Source organism: Lynx canadensis, chromosome B1 (assembly GCF_007474595.2).
Source record: "Lynx canadensis isolate LIC74 chromosome B1, mLynCan4.pri.v2, whole genome shotgun sequence".
NCBI classification, from domain to species: Eukaryota; Metazoa; Chordata; class Mammalia; order Carnivora; family Felidae; genus Lynx; species Lynx canadensis.
The window spans coordinates 111676500-111693808 of record NC_044306.2 but is presented as its reverse complement, the minus strand read 5'-3'; the positions used below and the strand labels follow the sequence as shown (position 1 = coordinate 111693808).

Genomic DNA, 17309 nt, shown 5'->3' with positions numbered 1-17309 from the left:
GAAGGATAGTGCCATGTTTATGGATAGAAAGATGTGAATTGAATGCAGGTCCACCAGTTGCACTGAACTTCACAAGCTGATTCCAATAATTTTTATGAAAGCACAAGAAACCAAATCTGGCCTACAAATTTTGAGGAAGCTGACTTGCCTTATGTTCTAATAATCAAAACCCTGCTATACTGGTATAAGGCTAGACAAATAGATGAGTAGAACAGAATATAATATCCAGCTCTGTAAATCAGAGACAGAGCTCAGTAATCTCCACTTTTTTTAAAAAAATTTTTTAACGTTTATTTATTTTTTTGAGACAGAGAGAGACAGAGCATGAACAGGGGAGGGTCAGAGAGAGAGGGAGACACAGAATCTGAAACAGGCTCCAGGCTCTGAGCTGTCAGCACAGAGCCTGACGCGGGGCACGAACTCACAGACCGTGAGGTCATGACCTGAGCCGAAGTTGGATGCTCAACCGACTGAGCTACCCAGGTGCCCCAATAATCTCCACTTTTTAACAAGGTGATTGTTACATGCCGAAGTAGAGAATGACAGATTTACTAAAACAGAGCTGTTAGCATTAAATATGTATTATTAGAGATGTTTTTATGTATTGCGTCTAGATCATAGACACATACTTTTTTCTCTTTCTTATTTCAGCTATCAGAGGTGTACATCAGTTTCCTGTCAGTAATAATAACTTATTAATTGATTGTTGCCCTAGGGTGGGGAATGGATGCCTTCCTAGATTTACTGTTGCCATTTTTGCATGTTGGTTTCTCTGATAACTTCCAACGTTCACTACTTTGAGAATCTCTGGTCTTACGAGCTTGGGAGTTTTCTCTTAGAGTTTTGTTATCATTGTCAATGAAATGAATTTGAGATTCAAAACTTTAGTCAAATGTTACAAATATGAAAGCAGAGAATATGGTTTTTAGCTTCCTGTTTTTATTTTTAAGCAGTTATGTTTGCATAATGAAAAATCTTAAATTGTTCTGATTTGCTTAAAAAAATTTTAGTGAAATCTAGGGAACTTTGTACATGACCCACTTATATACTAACAATAGGTCTATAAAAGTAGGATGGCTCTTCTTTATTTTTAGATTCTTAAGAAGTTAATGAAAGTGACCACATTTTCTTTTCATTTTAAATGTCAGATTTAAATGTCTTTTAATTTTAAATAACCCCTAATATTTAGTGAACTTTTTATGAATAATAAAACAAATGCTTTATGAATAATACAAACATTTGTTTCTTCTAAAAGTGTACTGAAAGCCTATATTGCAAAGCAGCATTACATATAAAATCAGCATACTTTTAGATTCTAAGCCATACACAGAGTATTGGAATATGCACATCAGTGTTTTCAACTGCAGAACTGTAATTAGTTTAACTTGGAAGGAAGAGGAATTGAGGAAGATCTAAAAGATATTTATCTATGTTTGATCATGAATATATGTTGAAAGAGCTTAGTTATTGGAGTTAGATCATTTTATTTTGTTGTTGTTGTTTGGTATTCAGTCTTCAAAATCCAGTGTCTATTTGAAATATTCAGACTGAGTTCTCACTTCAGACTAGCCACATGTTAAGTGCTTGATAGCCACATGTAGGCTAGTGGCTATCGTGTTGAACAGTGCCTGTCTCTAAGATTACAGTACTTCATAGGATTATTGTGGAAAGGAAATGTATATAAAAATACATATAAAAACTAAGTTCATAAAAAAACAACAACCAAGTCCATACATGCATAATAATACCTGGCCCATTATAGACAATAAATGTCTCTCTTTGCTCTCCATTATGGTAATAGTTTGTTATGCTTTGTTTTTTTGTAACATTATGCATACTAGGAATTTTCAAGTCAATTTTTTTTTTTTTCAAATTGAAGAAAGCAAAACGTTATTTCTTTAAGCCAAGTGATAGTAATCAAGAGCCAGGCCTTTGTGGGACGTTTGGGTGGCTCAGTTGGTTAAGCATCCAACTCTTGATTTTGGCTCAGGTCATGATATCATAGTTCATGAGTTCAAGCCTCACATCAGGCTCTGCACCATCAGTGTGGAGCCTGCTTGGGATTCTGTCTCCTCTCTGTGCCCCTCCCCCGCTTGCTCTCTCTATCTTTCTCAAAAATAAATAAAAATAAACTTAAAAAAAAAGAGCCAGGCCTTTGCAATAGACATTGCTACTTTCAATCATTTTGTTTCTTATTTTTCTTTCTAAGATTTAATTTTCATCTAAGGTTGTTGGAAATGTAGTTTAATTGGTTGGTATCAAATTTCTGGTTTTAGACTGATCCTGTTTCTTTGTATCTCATTTTCCACTGTTTTTTTTTTTTTTTAATGGTGCCTCTTATATGCAACTAGAACTTCATTCTTGAAGAAAATATTCTCAACTAGGACCTATGTACTGTAATGAAATATTCCTGCACAGGACTTGGGAGACCTGAAGATGACAAGTCCTGTGATTTTTCTGTGGCTAGTTTTGTTTTTCCATTAACACATAGTAATTTTTTTTTAAGTTTATTTTGAGCAAGAGAGACGTGGGAGGGGCAGAGAGGAGAGAGAGAGGGAGAGAGAGAGAATTCCAAGCAGGCTCCGCACCATCAGTGCAGAGCCCAAAGTGGGGCTCCAACTCACTGTGAGATCACAACCTGAGCTAAAACCAACAGCCAGACACTTAGCTGACTGAGCCATCCAGGAGCCCCTAACACCTAGTAGTTTTGTTTGAACAGTCACATCAGTGATTTACCTTTGTCCCAGGCTCTTGCCCTCAGCTTTATTGGGTCAAATATAGAAAAACGGAAGGCGTATTTGGTGATTAAAAATGTAAAATATAACTGTCCAGAAAATGTATAGTACTTGTAGCTTCAGTTAAGCACATTCTTTCACTATGAGTAAATAATAGGGTGGAGGTTCTTAGCATAAATTCAGAAAAAGTTATACAATTCAAATAACCCATCACCATGGAGCACTATCTACCACTGGGTCCAGATAGCTCAGTTCCTTGAACCAGGGACTGTTCTGCAGATGGGCTTTGGATGAACTCTGCCAACATTTACTTCCCTGTTTTCTGCCCTTCCATTTCCTCCACTTTAACACATTCTTGTTTTAGATATTAACTACTTCTCTTTCCTTTACCAGGAGCTATTCTTTTTCTTTAAGGTAATTTAGCTTGTCAAGGTGACAGATACATTGTGTGTTGCTTTTATAGTTTTAATTTTTGTTTTCTGTATTTCCAACTTTTTGAGAAATAGCTCATTCTTCCTTTTTCCCCAGGAATAAGCTATACTTCTATTTCTCCACAGTGATTGGTAGTAAACTCCTTAAACACAATAGGCTTGTGTATGTATTAGTAATAGCATGAAGCATATATATGGGAGGAAAAATCACTGGCATTGTATCTTTGTTCACAGCAAACCTTCCTTAGGATAGGAAAAGAAAACAAAGATTAATTTCCTGGGTTTGAAGCCAGGAAGAAAAGAATGGTGTTCTTAGTGATCTGGAATTGAGAAGTAGGCCCAGGGTTAATTATAGAAAAAGTATAAGGGGTTTGGGGACTGGTATTTATCTTAATGTGCTAGACTTGGAATTTGAATAGAGAATTCTCATCCAGACTCTTAACTATGTATGGATGTTAAGCGTAAGGCATCTAAAAACACCAGTCACCCCTTTTCTAGGTTGGTTTGAAACTTTATAATGAATTAGGCTGACAATACCTGAACCTACAGATCATCTTAGCATCAGTAAAAGTGAGGCAGACAAAAATAAAGTTCCTCATAATTTAGTTCAACAGCAAGTGCCATATTTGAAGAGTTCTTGCCTTAAAAAATTGCACTCAATTTAAATCAAATTATCAGTACACAGGAAATACAGAGGATAGAGGAAGCAAGCAGCACCAAGAGAAGAACAATCAGCCAAACCTAGAAATTGAGAAATTCTACAGGACAAATGACACAATTTCTCCAACACATGAGTGGCATGGGAAGAGGTGATGGTACAGCAAGGAGGGCTGTTACAGACTAAAAGAGGACTACAGAGGAAGTAGGGGGGTTGCAACTTGGGGTGCGCCTGGATGACTCAGTTGGTTAGTGTCCAACTCTTGATTTCTGCTCAGGTCATGATCTCACAGCTCATGAGCCTGAACCCAGGCCGGGCTCCTGCACTGACAATACACAGCCTGCTTGGGAAAATGGTAACTTTTTTAAGTAGGGTAATGGGTACAAGGAGGTGTATATGTTCTCCCTACTTTTGTGCATATTTGAAAATTGTCATGATAAAAGCTAAAAAAAAAAGGGGGGGGGGAATGCCAAAGACAGAAATCTTTTTTTGTAAATTCTTAACTATTGAGAATAAACTCCAGAACCCTTCCCATGGCCTACAAAGGCCTGTGGTCTGACCCTGGCTGTTTCTCAGACCTCATATCTTTTTCTCCCCATTCCAGCCATTCATTCAGGTCCCCCACTTACGTAGAATATGCAAAGAACGATTTGCCTCAGAGCTTGTTTGTATTTGTCTTTCTTCTGCTTAGAATTCTTTTCCTCCAGTTATCTAGCTGGCTGGCTTTCTTGGGGGAACTTTGTTCCAATTTTGCTTTAACTGAAAGTCCTACCCTGACCACCCTACATAAAATAACCTCCCTCTCCTGGTCACTATCTTTGCTTGCTCTGAAGTATTTACTTTTTCTTAGCATTTCCCACCATTTGCTTATTGTCATTCATTCCCAAGAATGTTAGCTGCAAGGTGGTAGGGTCTTTATCAGTTTTATTGACAGTTGTATTGCCAGCACTTTAGAACCATGCCAAGCACTTAGTTACATACTCAATAAATATTTATGAAATAAAACAATAAACACTTGAGGTCACATTTAATAAAACAGGTATGATTTTCCTCTCTGCAATTGTTCTACTTACCTTTCACTTGTATTATCATCTTTTTTTTTTTTTAATGTTTATTTATTTAGTTTGGGAGAGAGACATAGAGCATGAGCAGGGGAGGGGCAGAGAGGGAGGGAGACACAGAATCTGAAGCAGGCTCCAGGCTCCGAGCTGTCAGCACAGAGCCCAACGCCGGGCTTGAACTCATGAACAGCAAGATCATGACCTGAGCTGAAGTCGGAGGCTTAATCAACTGAGCCACTCAGACCCCCTCACTTGTATTATCATCTTTACCTAGAAGTAGGTAGTAGAGAATTGTGAAGAACCTCACTCCTTATTCTAACACAGCACTTCAAGGGACGCCTGGGCGGCTCAGTCGGTTAAGCATCTGACTTTGGCTCAGGTCATGATCTCACAGTTTGTGGGTTCGAGCCCTGGGACAGGTTCTGTGCTGACAGCTCAGAGCCTGGAGCCTGCTTCAGATTCCATGTCTCCCTCTCTCTCTGTCCCTTCCCCGCTTGCTTGCTCTCTCTCTCTCTCTCTCTCTCCAAAATGAATAAACATTAAAATATTTTAAATAAATAAATAAAATAACACTTCAAGGTAGAAAATCAGGGCACTTTATTACAGGAAACCCTGAAAAAGTTATATTCCAGATGTATTAGACTTTTAGGCATCCAATAATATGTAAAGATTTTAATTTAAATTTCTTTCATGTACCACTTAAGTAATGGAGAGCTCTCTCAAATCTGAGATGCTACTTTCAAGCAGTCGGCTTTCTAATTACTTTAAAATGTGTATTACAATATTTCTCGACTTCCTTTTGGATAAATCCCAGGATAAAACTCTTCTAATAAAAAATGTTGCCCCTGAGTTTGCCAAATTGAGTATTTAATCTATTAGTATAATCTTGGCATTTATGATAGTAGGAATCAATATATGCCTTTTGTGAATAAAAACATTTAAGTTTTCTTTTTAAAAACAGATTAGATTGAGACCTTTTTTTTTTTTTTTTTCAACGTTTATTTATTTTTGGGACAGAGAGAGACAGAGCATGAATGGGGGAGGGGCAGAGAGAGAGGGAGACACAGAACCGGAAACAGGCTCCAGGCTCTGAGCCATCAGCCCAGAGCCCGACGCGGGGCTCGAACTCACGGACCGCGAGATCGTGACCTGGCTGAAGTCGGACGCTTAACCGACTGCGCCACCCAGGCGCCCTAGATTGAGACCTTTAATCTAAGTTTTCTTTTTAAAAACAGATTAGATTGAGACCTTTAATCTAAGTTTTCTTTTTAAAAACAGATTAGATTGAGACCTTTAATCTAAGTTTTCTTTTTAAAAACAGATTAGATTGAAGGTCTCAATCTAATCTGTTTTTAAAAAGAAAACTTAAATGTTTTTTTTCACTTGTTTTGCTTTTCTTTATACCTTTCATTTTAATTGTTGTGTTTATTTTGGTTTTAGGGTGTTTTTTTTTTTTTTCTATTAACTTGCTCTTTTGCCATTCTATCATATAGACTTATGTTTATTTATTAGTCAGGACTTTGTGGGGACAGAAATCCAGATCAAACTATCTTAGGCAAAAGGTAGAATTTCTTATAAGGATACTAGATTTATCAAGTACTAGCAAAACCATGGGCAGAGCAGGGATGCCCCTGATCCTTAGGGATGACTTCAACACTGTCAGAACATTCTTTTGATTGGTTTCATTCCTCTTTGAAGATTTTCAGAAGCATAACTCCTAGCATCTCCCTAGAGCTCTCAGGAAGATATTATATCTCTCTGCTCAGTTTCCATATGACCCTGAACCAATCACATGAGTCTGGGGTTTGACTATGGTCTAGTTTGGTCAGAAAATCGGGGATTTAGAGTCATGCAAAGGCACAATCATCCTCACTAAAGTTAAATGTGGACAGAAAGCACAGAAAAGTGAGACATTTACAACAGTCAGCACGTTGGGCTTCTCCTAAAGTTAGGGGTGTATCTGTATATAATTGGAATAAAACACAGTGTTCTGCTATTTAATACAAGCATAGTACAATGACTTCCCTTGGTTTGGACAGTATACCACTTAGCTTTAGGTTTTGCTTCAGCAATGAAGTCACATTGATAGTCTATAATGAGATACTTAGTATTACTGAACCTTACTTTATTATTCAGTTACACCATCGCAGTAAGCCTGGAAGGAGAAGTAGATTAATCAGAGATAGATTCTTCATTCAGGGAAGAGAGTGATGGTTGCAGGGAGAGAGCATACAGTACTTGAAGTACGTATCCTAATACCAGAACACAGCGCTATTCAAAGGCTCAACTCATTTCTGTTTTTGTTTGAGAAATGGGGAAAATAGAAGAATGGGGACACTACATGCTTAGAGAATTAAGGGTATTTTGTTTGTTCTGGGTATGTTCCATAAATTATTAGATCTGTAAAATGACAATTCCAAGTCCTCTGTTTTTTATTAATTATCTCTTAATGGGCAATAAAACTGCTTTGCATCTGTTAGCAAATAAAGATTGTACTAAGAAAAATGGGACCTATGATTTCACTGTTTTTTATTCTTTATAATAGTAAAAATTTTATCATGATAATATAGCATTCATTCCCTTTCACTAAACCTGTCTCCCTTTCACACATACATAAACACATAATATTCACAAAGCATTCTGACCTATCCTAACCCCAGGATTCTTCTCATCTTTTAAAGGATCCTTTCTGTCCAAGGATCCATTAAAAACCCTCAGTGTGACTTTTGGTCTCTGTGGGGGCATGAAGTCCACTCCTCCATTAATTTAAGCAGCTATAACACGAACCACATTATAAGTGAAAGTCTTATAATCTCCTGGCATTTCCAGTAGTAAAGAAGTTTGTGTGTCTCTGCCCTATACCAACTTTCATACTATAATAGAGGACAGAAACATAGTTAATAGAGTGTGGACATGTTCTTAGAGCAGATATAACAAAGGAGTTTCTTGTTTGATAACCTGTAAATTTCACTAATAGGAGCAGAAGAGAATGATTAAAATTTATATGGGCATGGAAAGAATAAAAAGTGCCTAACTTTGTATAAACATGGATCCCATAATCCAGAGACAACCACTCTTAGCATATTGGCATATATCTTTCCAGATTTATGTTGTTTTGCATATGTTTTCGAAAATTGGAGACATACTCTTATACATTGTTTAACACATCAATATTTTAACATACTTTCCTTGATACAATAACAATAATGAGTGTTAAAATTTAATTGTATTCTACGTAGTAAATACAATAAATTAATTTGTTATTACAGGTTGAGTAAATAGTGGTGTCGGTAGGTAAATGTTGGTTGAACACTTTTAAACTCATAACTAAGTTTGAAAATCTGGGAAATGTTTTTATAGAAATGTGTTTATGTCACTACATTGGCTCAGTTTTAGTATTAATTGTGATTTTTAAAGTTTTTCTGCTTTTCTTCCCAGATCCAAGTATTTTAGAACATGCTCAAGAGGTGAGCACTTAACTATAGAGGTAAGTAAGTCTTGAATCTGATTGGATAAAAGTCCCTTCAGGAAGGCAGAAGGGACATTTTTCTTTTCATTAAGGGCCCTAGATTTAGTATGGACTTGTTATATTTCAATATTATTGATGCCAATGAAAAGGAAAAGAATTGGGGTGGGGAGGGGAGGGGTGAATAGGGCGAAGTTTGCAGAAGATTACAGTCCTGTTCTTCTAATAGAATTGCTATTTCTACTAAGAAGTGGTGTTTTTGTTTTTTGTCTTTTTTTTTCACAGTGCACAATTCAAAGAGAGGGTACTCTTGTACAGTTACAATGGCTCAGTAGGCAGTGATTCTAGACATAGATGGTTGGCCTGCCCCAGTAAAGAAGTACAGCAGGATCAAAGCAGAAAGCTGACTTTAAGCAACTCCACAGGATGAATCACTGAGTTTCTTATTCTTTGTGTGTAAAATATAATAATAGAATCTATTCAGTCCCTGCTATGTCCCACCTACTCCACCATAGTTTATAAACGTCATCACACATAATTCTTAATGTAGTTCTGCTGAATGGGTGGCAGTCATCCCATTTTATGGATGAGAATGAGAGGCTTAGACAGGTGAAGAAGTTGGGCTTTGTTACAGCCCATAAATGGCAAAACCTAAATCCAGTCCAAAACTGCCTGGCTTCAAAAGTTGAACACTGTACATCACTGCCTTCTATATTAAATAAGGAAGCAAGTAAACCAGAAATTAGTTTTTTTAAAAAAAATCACAAACCAAAAAACAAACAAAAAGTTCAAGATAATAATTTTAAACAATTTTAAGTCACTTCTTTAAAAAAATTTTTTTTGAAAAAAAAAATTTTTTTTTTGAACGTTTATTATTGAGAGACAGAGAGAAACAGAGCATGAGCATGGAAGGGGCAGAGAGAGGAGAAGACACAGAATCCAAAGTGGGCTCCAGGCTCTGAGCTGTTAGCACAGAGTGGGGCTCAAACTCACAAACCGCGAGATCATGACCTAAGCCGAAGTCGGACACTTAACCGACTGAGCCATCCAGGTGCCCCAAGCCACTTCTTTAAATTCTTGTCATTCTAAACCTTTTAAATGCATTGTTTTCTTGATTTTAATCATGTTAATATTTAATAGTAGATAATGTTAACAATAAAACTTTTTTCTTTTGGTGGTTATCAAATTATTTATAGTTTAAATACAAATATTTTAGTAATACAATTTAGTAGTAATGACTTTCATTTAGTCATTGGATATAATACTGTTCATCACATCATCAACAAATTGTTTACTTTCCTGTCTGTAGAAAGACAGACACTATATTTGAGAGCAGTGACTACCATTTGGTAGATTTTCAGTAAACAGTTAATGAATAGATGAATAAATATAAACATTATAAGATAAATTCTTATTTGGGTATCTTTTAAGGCCCTGTTTCTTGAGTAAATTCTCCTTCTTATGACAGTAAATTTTTTTTAATTCAAGTGGAAAATTCTGGTAGTATGGGTTTAAAACACCCATATGAAATAATTCAGGTGAAATAGTTTATAAGTTTTAAAAAGTTTCTGATTTATGAAGAAAATTGCTTTAATTCTCCTTTTTCTTTTTCATATAAATCATAAATAACAGTATATACTTATCTTGGCTATCTTATAGGACTGTTGAATATATCAAATGAACTAGTGTATAAAGGGACACATGACTCAAATATCTTAAAAGTATAAAGGTATATTATTTTTGAAGTGAAAAAGTGACAATTTTTTATGAGGTATGTACCTTAGAAAAATATCCCCCCTAACACTTGCTTTCTTGTTCTTTCAGTTTGAGAATCTAGTAGAAAGTGATGAAGTAAGTATTTCCACAGTAGTGCAAAACCCATATTTGTTCTCATGAATCATCGCATTAATCCTAGGTTTTATTTAAAAAATTTTTATTTTATTGTCTTTCAGGATTATTATTTTTTGGTTTTTATTTTTACTTCTTAGTCCCTAACTATGTCCTTTTACCAATTTATATTAGCATATCATTCAGAATTTTCTCATGTATAACATATATAATACTATATATATGGTATATTACATATAGTTTTATATGTTGGTTTCATGTATTTTATATATATAAATATAGATCGTATTTTAAAGCATGCTATAGAACTCAAGGAACTTTAAAAAGGATATTTCTAACCTCTTGCCATTAGGTAGGTAAAATTCTTCAACAACCCAAGGTAGATCCATTCTTTAACCATAGTTTTCATAGATTTCTGAGGGTAGAATTTATGCATGCCCATTCTATAATCACTTTCTGACTTTAGCCATTCTCTTTTTTATCAGTTATTCTTTTTGTTGACTTTTTGCATTTCATCTCATCTAAAACTTAAATTTAAGATGCATTTGAAGTACAGAAGTGTGAAAATATGAAAAAAGTACAGTGTAGAATTAATGAACTGTGGTGTATACTTCTTACGCACTGGTTATAGTTAGAAGAGCTTTAGATCGTGAGCTAAACTTCAGTTTCACTAAACTAATTATATGAGTTTGTGCAAGTTACTAAACCTCCCTTGGGCAAACTTTATACAACTCTAAAATGAGTTCTATAAGAACACTGAGAGCTCTGACCTTTTATCACTTTTTGTTGCTAAGGAAAAAGGAAAATGTATCAAACTAAATTTAAATTATCCTTTAGCCCAACATTTCCCAGTGTGTATGGAATACTATTTCAGAATGTAAATTAACATGGTAAAGGTTCTGAGAAGAACTGTTAAGAGAACTGTTAAGAAAATTATTTAAACCTATTCAACTCAGCATTTCCCAAATTAATTTGGGTATGATTCCTTTTTTCAGATAATAATACATATTTATTATCCTCTGATAGAACACATTTGGGAAACTAGCATAGCCTTTGTTTCCCAGTAAAATTTCTCCCAAATACATTTATGTTTCATAGAACCCAGTTTCTTTCCCATTTCAAGTCATTTTAATTCCATGTTATTTTTTAAGATAAGTGTAAGCAAACACTTTACATAATATTTTTAAAGTTTCTAAACTCTAGAAGTGCTAAATGTAAGAGTCCTTTCAACCTTTATTGCATCATACTGCTTTTCAAAAGAATGTGGTTCCATGTGTTTTCCTAAGATGCTTTTTGTTTGGTTGAGTTTTTTGTTTGCTTTTGTTTTTCCTAACTGGTCTTCTCCCCTTCTGTGTCATGTTTTGTGTTTGGTTTAGTTGAACATCACCCTGTTTTGTGGTGCTGTTTCTTATCAGCACCTGTTTCCTGTTGTTATTTGCCCATATATGTTAACTATCACATGTGAATAGCTTAAGTGTATAAGAAAGATGCATAAATTCAAATCAGTTTTGTAAGTAGTTCTGGTTTACTTTGGAGGAAAAAAAAAACTATAGGTAATTTCATAACCGTGTGAAGAAAAAAACAAAAACAATTCATTCTCATCATTTGTGGTAGTTATGTCCTATAAAGTTGCCGTAAATGCTGAATTATTGAATACCAACTGGAAATTACTCTTAGGAAAAATGGAGAGTTAGATTCCTGTAAGCTTCTAGCCACAACATTTTCATCACCCAATCAGTAAATTACCTTGTTTTAGATTTCTGTTTTACACCTTATTTTAATATATATTACTGATTCATTAACATTGAACTCATGGCCAACAGCATTGTAAGTCATGTCTGAACAGAAGCCTATCCAACACACACATTTTTTCCATAAGGCTTGCCACAGTCTTCATGTGACTAGGAATATTAGACAGCACTTCAGCACCATACAGTGAAATCACCAACAATACACAAACAGGCAAAAAACATGGCACTCAGTAGACTGTAAAGAGGACAGTAGGAGAATTGAAACAAGAAGGCAGAGCATCGCTATGTTCTACCTCAACTGGGAAGGTGCATATCGAGCAACTCGAAGTTTTTTGCTGCTCTGTGAAAGTCTGTTCATGATGACAAAAGTGCAGGGGTTATTAGTTTTTTTGTTAAAATACATTTTAGCCTTATAGGTAAATTTGCAAATATGGAATCTACAAAGTATGAAGATCAACTGTAAATGAAGAGGGCATAGAAAGTATATTGTCTAGTACCATCCTGACCACAGAAGTTCATTTGGTATAGAATATATATTTGTTAGAAAAAGTTAAGAGGGGCGCCTGGGTGGCTCAGTCGTTGGGCGTCCGACTTCGGCTCAGGTCATGATCTCGCGGTTCATGAGTTCGAGCCCAGCGTCGGGCTCTGTGCTGACAGCTCAGAGCCTGGAGCCTGTTTCGGATTCTGTGTCTCCCTCTCTCTCTGACCCTCCCCCGTTCATGCTGTCTCTCCCTGTCTCAAAAATAAATAAACATTAAAAAAAAAAAAGTTAAGAAATGTCCAATAATTAGTTAATATAAATTAAGCTAAATATTTAATTTTGCTTTTGAGAAATAGTAAAATTTTAAAGCTTTTTGTTTAAAACACTCTTAATAATAAAATTTGTTTACATGATAAAAATAGATAAGCAGAAAATATTTTGATTAAATAAAAAATTTGTTGAATTGCCTCGCATAGAATTCACCTAGTGAAATTTCTTTAATTGTTTAATTTTTATACAGGGGGAAAGTCCAGGAAGCAGTCATAGGTAAGTAAAGCTTTTTTTTTTTTTTTTTTTTTTTTTAATATAATGTCTGTGTGAACCATAAGAAGCTCCCTAAGAAGCAAGGCTCTGTCATTTGCTTGCTTTGAGGGATTGAACAGTTTACATTTTAGGACCTTAGTTTTCTCTTTCTGTCAGATTGAGACAAATAATAATGTCTCAAACTGTTGTTTTGAACATTAAGGAATTGAATGTACATGATTGCCTAGTGCTCTCCTATTGAACCTAAGTCATGTATATTGTAGTTTTTAATAAACTGTTTAATATTAATAATTACATTTCCTTGAATTTTTAAAATGTGATCGCCTTTTTCTTCCTCATGACATTCTAAAGTTCGTTTTACTAATAAGGTTAACTAGAACCTTGATACTTCAATTTGTTTAAACAGCCTCTTTAGATTCTTCCTGAGCTACTTGAAAAAGAACCATCTGTCTTTAACTCAAGAGTTCTTAATATCAAGAGAATATTTTCATATACTGTTTCATATTTTGAATGAATGTTCTTTATCTTTTTTAGTTTAGCAAACATTAGGCAACTATCATGTGGCACTATACGAGGCACTGGGATTAAAAAATCAAACATGGTTCTCTCCATTAGAAGAAAGAATATCCTGGTCTAGGAGGTAGTTTGTGTAGATGACTAATTTCAACATAAGATGGGGAAAGAGATTAATTAGCAGTTATAAAACACGCAGGGAAAATGCAGGAGAGACCCTTTGCCCAAAATGTGTGAGAAGAGGTGTGTTGTGGTAGACTTCTTTAAGATGACACTTAGGTCAATCCTGGGAGTGTTGGCTACTGATGACTATCCAGAGGAGGAGAGCATTCCAGACAGAAGAAATTGCACGAACAAAGGGGGTTGACAGGAAAGAGTTACAAGAGAATTTTGTGGAGGGATGGATATGTTTGTATCTTCCTTTGTGTTGAAGTTATATGAGTGTATACAGTTGTCAAAACTCTTAAGTGAAATAACACTTGAAATTTGTATTTTATGTGAGACCTCAAAAAGAAAACTTAAAAAAAAAAAAAAAAAAAGCCCCAGGCAGAAGTTAGGGCTAGAGGAACAGAAGTAGGAGACATTACCTTATACTGATGGTTAAAACCGTGATCATTATCAAGATCACCAACCCGAGATTGGGACCAGGAGGAAGTGGGTTGGTTGGAGTGTGTGGAGAGAGAGCAACGGTCTGAGAACTGAATAGGCAAACACTAGAAGAGGATTCTGAAGACAACCAAGACTCAGTGGGCAAAAACAATTAAAAGAACATGGTAAACATAATCTGTCTTTATCTCATTTCCCTTGTGTGTGTCATCTCTGTCTCTACCTGCTAATGTTGATGTGAGGATTGAGATTAATTAATATACATAAAGCACATTGAAGAGAACCTGATACAAATTAAGTGCTAGATGTGCTATCAGTGTACATTTAGTTTCATGAATTTTGGCTGAAATGGGAAGGAGGGGGAGCAGTAACTAGAAATAAATATAGGTAAAGTGAAGATTTTTCCTTCTTTTTTTTTCTTCCTTCCCTCTTCCCTTCACATGGAAGAAAGGTAAAGACAGATAAAAAGTAGGGTGAAGCTGAAAGAGAGGTGCTAATTAATAGGCAATGTCCCAGGGAATGCCCTGGAGTGGGGGAGGGAGGGTGGCATCCATGTCGAATGAATCAAGAGTAGAAGTATAGCAGATGACCTTGAACAAGTTAAGGAATGCCAGCTCTTCAGAGGATTGAGGGGAGTATAGAGAGGATAGACTTAAGAGGTGAGGTGGCAAGAAGTTGAAGGAATTGCTGGTTGATATCCTCATATCTCAGAGTGGGGTGAAGTTAACTTCTGAGAGAAAAGAGTTTAAATGCGGAACTTAAGGAGTACTTGAAGATTTGAAGTATAGCTTAAGATGTGAGAGGTAGTTGATCATGTCTAAGAAAAGGGTTATTGCTAGGGACTGAAAACCAGATAGGTGTTAGATTTTCTTTAGCAGCTCTCAGGAGAAAGGGCTAATCATGGAAGTGATCCAAGGTCAGAAAGTAAGCTGGGTGAATATGGTATTATGATAGGAATGCAAGAAGGTGTGTATGTTGGTAAGAAAGTACTTCAAATTTGCCATGGTGTCCACATTGGTTGTATGTGAAGTATGGCCAGGTAATCAGCATAGGTTGACGAGGAGAAAAGGGAAGGATCAAGGGCCTATGGTGACCAGACTGACTGATTGGCCAGGATAAATCGGGAGGGTATCGGGTATGAGAGTTAAGAGTCCTAGAATGAATGGTAAGAGGGCTATCAAAGCATAGCTTTATGCTTTATGGTGAATATTTTGGGATATGGTCAGATGGCTGAAGCAGAGCCAAAGTGAAGATAAATGGAGTCCACATATCTTAGAAGTGGTTGTAGTGCTAAAAAATAATCTGAGAATATATCATCCTATTCAACATATATACCAAATTATAGCAAGTGTTAGAATGTATGCCTTTTTACTCTTAACAATTGAAATTATACCATCAAATTGCTTTAATACGTTTTGGACAGTAAAATTTTAGTATTTCTCTGGTTTGTGAGTTTTTTATTTGGACTTGAACTCATCAGAAGTATTTTTTCTTTTCTTTCTTTTTCTCCCTCATTTTTCTCTGTAGACCTCTTACTGAGGAAGAAATTGTTAACCTAAGAGAGAGGCATTATGATTCTATTGCTGAAAAACAGAAAGATCTTGATATGAAAATTCAAAAAGAGGTAAATAGTCTTTTATGTTGCTTAAGTATGTGTTCTCATAAAGCTTCAGTTTATAGTATGGAGAAAGTTGTCATTAGTATAGGGCATATGAACAGTCACTGAACCTATATTTAGATATTATACAGATGAAAATTATTTAAAAGTAAGAGAAGAACAAAAAGTAAAGGAATAATGTTCCAGTCTATTATAGTTTCTTTTATTTTGATTTAATTGATCAGAAATCATATGCTGCCAAAAATGAAGATAATACATTCTTCTAAAAAATAACATCTTAATTCACAAGTAGAGACTCTGGCAAGATACATGTATTTTTGTGTTTAAAATCAACTTTTAAAAACTACTCTGTTTCACAATAAGTATTTTTTAAGTCTTTTTGTTTGTCTTGGATTTATTTATTCTTAGTAAGTGAACCATAAACTATAATCCTAAATGTTATATTTATTTTAATGTGTTGATGGAAATGGCCTATAATTATAGTTTTGCTAATCAGTAAGTGGAATTAGTCATATTCTGTTATACATTTAAGAACAGTTTGTTTAGTACCAATTACTGATTTCAACAGCATTAATTTAAGCAATGCAAATAGATGTTAATATTAGGCTAAAGAAAAAATCATTGAAATTTGATTTTTAAATTTGGTTTGACATGCAATGAATTATCACTAAAGCCGTTTGGATGCTATTAGGAATAGCAAGAATTTAAATTTGAAACTAATTGCTGAATAGCTTGGTGGTAATAAAATTCAGGACACATGTGCATCAATGAGACATGAACTTTGTGAAAGCTTACTTCACTTTGATAGATGGTGGTATGATTGGCCTTAGTTTAAAGACCTTGGACTCAGGAGAGCCAAAACCATTAAACTAGTCAGAGTGATAGGCATTGGAACAATTGTTGAGCATGAAGATCACTATATATTCTAAAGAAACAATTTTGTATTTCTGCAAATTAAATGCTACTACTTCATAATTCAGTTTCTAAAGAGTTCTATAATATCTTTGATATCATTTGAATTATTTTGTAAGAGGAGAAATTGAAATGAGAAATCACAAAAATTTCAATTCTGTTATGCTTTATAGAGGTCATTTATTTTTTTAATAATTTATTTTTAATTTTACAAACAAACATTTTATTTTTAGAGCAGTCAGACAGGTTCTGGTTTTTGTTAATCCTTATTGTTTTGTTCATGTACAGTTAGCCTTACAAGAAGAGAAGTTAAGACTAGAAGAAGAAGCTTTATACGCTGCACAGCGTGAAGCAGCCAGGGCAGCAAAGCAGCGAAAGCTCTTGGAGGTGAGGGGAAAAGACCCCAACATATGTCAGGGCTGCTCATCTCCTGATTTTCTCTGACAAATCTCAGTTGAGACTTCTTCCACCCCCCAGAATCAAGGGCTTCTTGTTTAACAGCAAATGTATTTATGCATATATTCTTAGGAATTTTCATTTTTATTTTCTAGTTTATTTATTTTGAGAGAGAGAGAGCGCACAAGCAGGGGAGGGGCAGAGAGAGACAGAGAGACAGAATCCCAAGCAGGCTCTGCGCTGTCAGCACAGAAGCCCCATGCAGGGCTTCATCCCACAAACTGTGAGAT

General features: G+C 35.2%; 1 protein-coding gene across 2 annotated transcripts in view; it reads left to right on the top strand.

Moving 5' to 3' along the window:
- AP1AR (adaptor related protein complex 1 associated regulatory protein) overlaps positions 1–17309 on the top strand; it is a 40100-nt gene that overhangs the window by 15388 nt on the left and 7403 nt on the right. The window contains exons 2-6 of one of the 2 annotated variants that reach the window (XM_030313243.1): positions 8324–8372; positions 10176–10202; positions 12952–12977; positions 15621–15717; positions 16912–17010. In XM_030313243.1, coding sequence (XP_030169103.1) covers positions 8324–8372; positions 10176–10202; positions 12952–12977; positions 15621–15717; positions 16912–17010 — 298 coding nt within the window. The remainder of the gene's footprint in view (positions 1–8323; positions 8373–10175; positions 10203–12951; positions 12978–15620; positions 15718–16911; positions 17011–17309) is intronic. The other variant, XM_030313244.1, reaches the window with a different exon arrangement.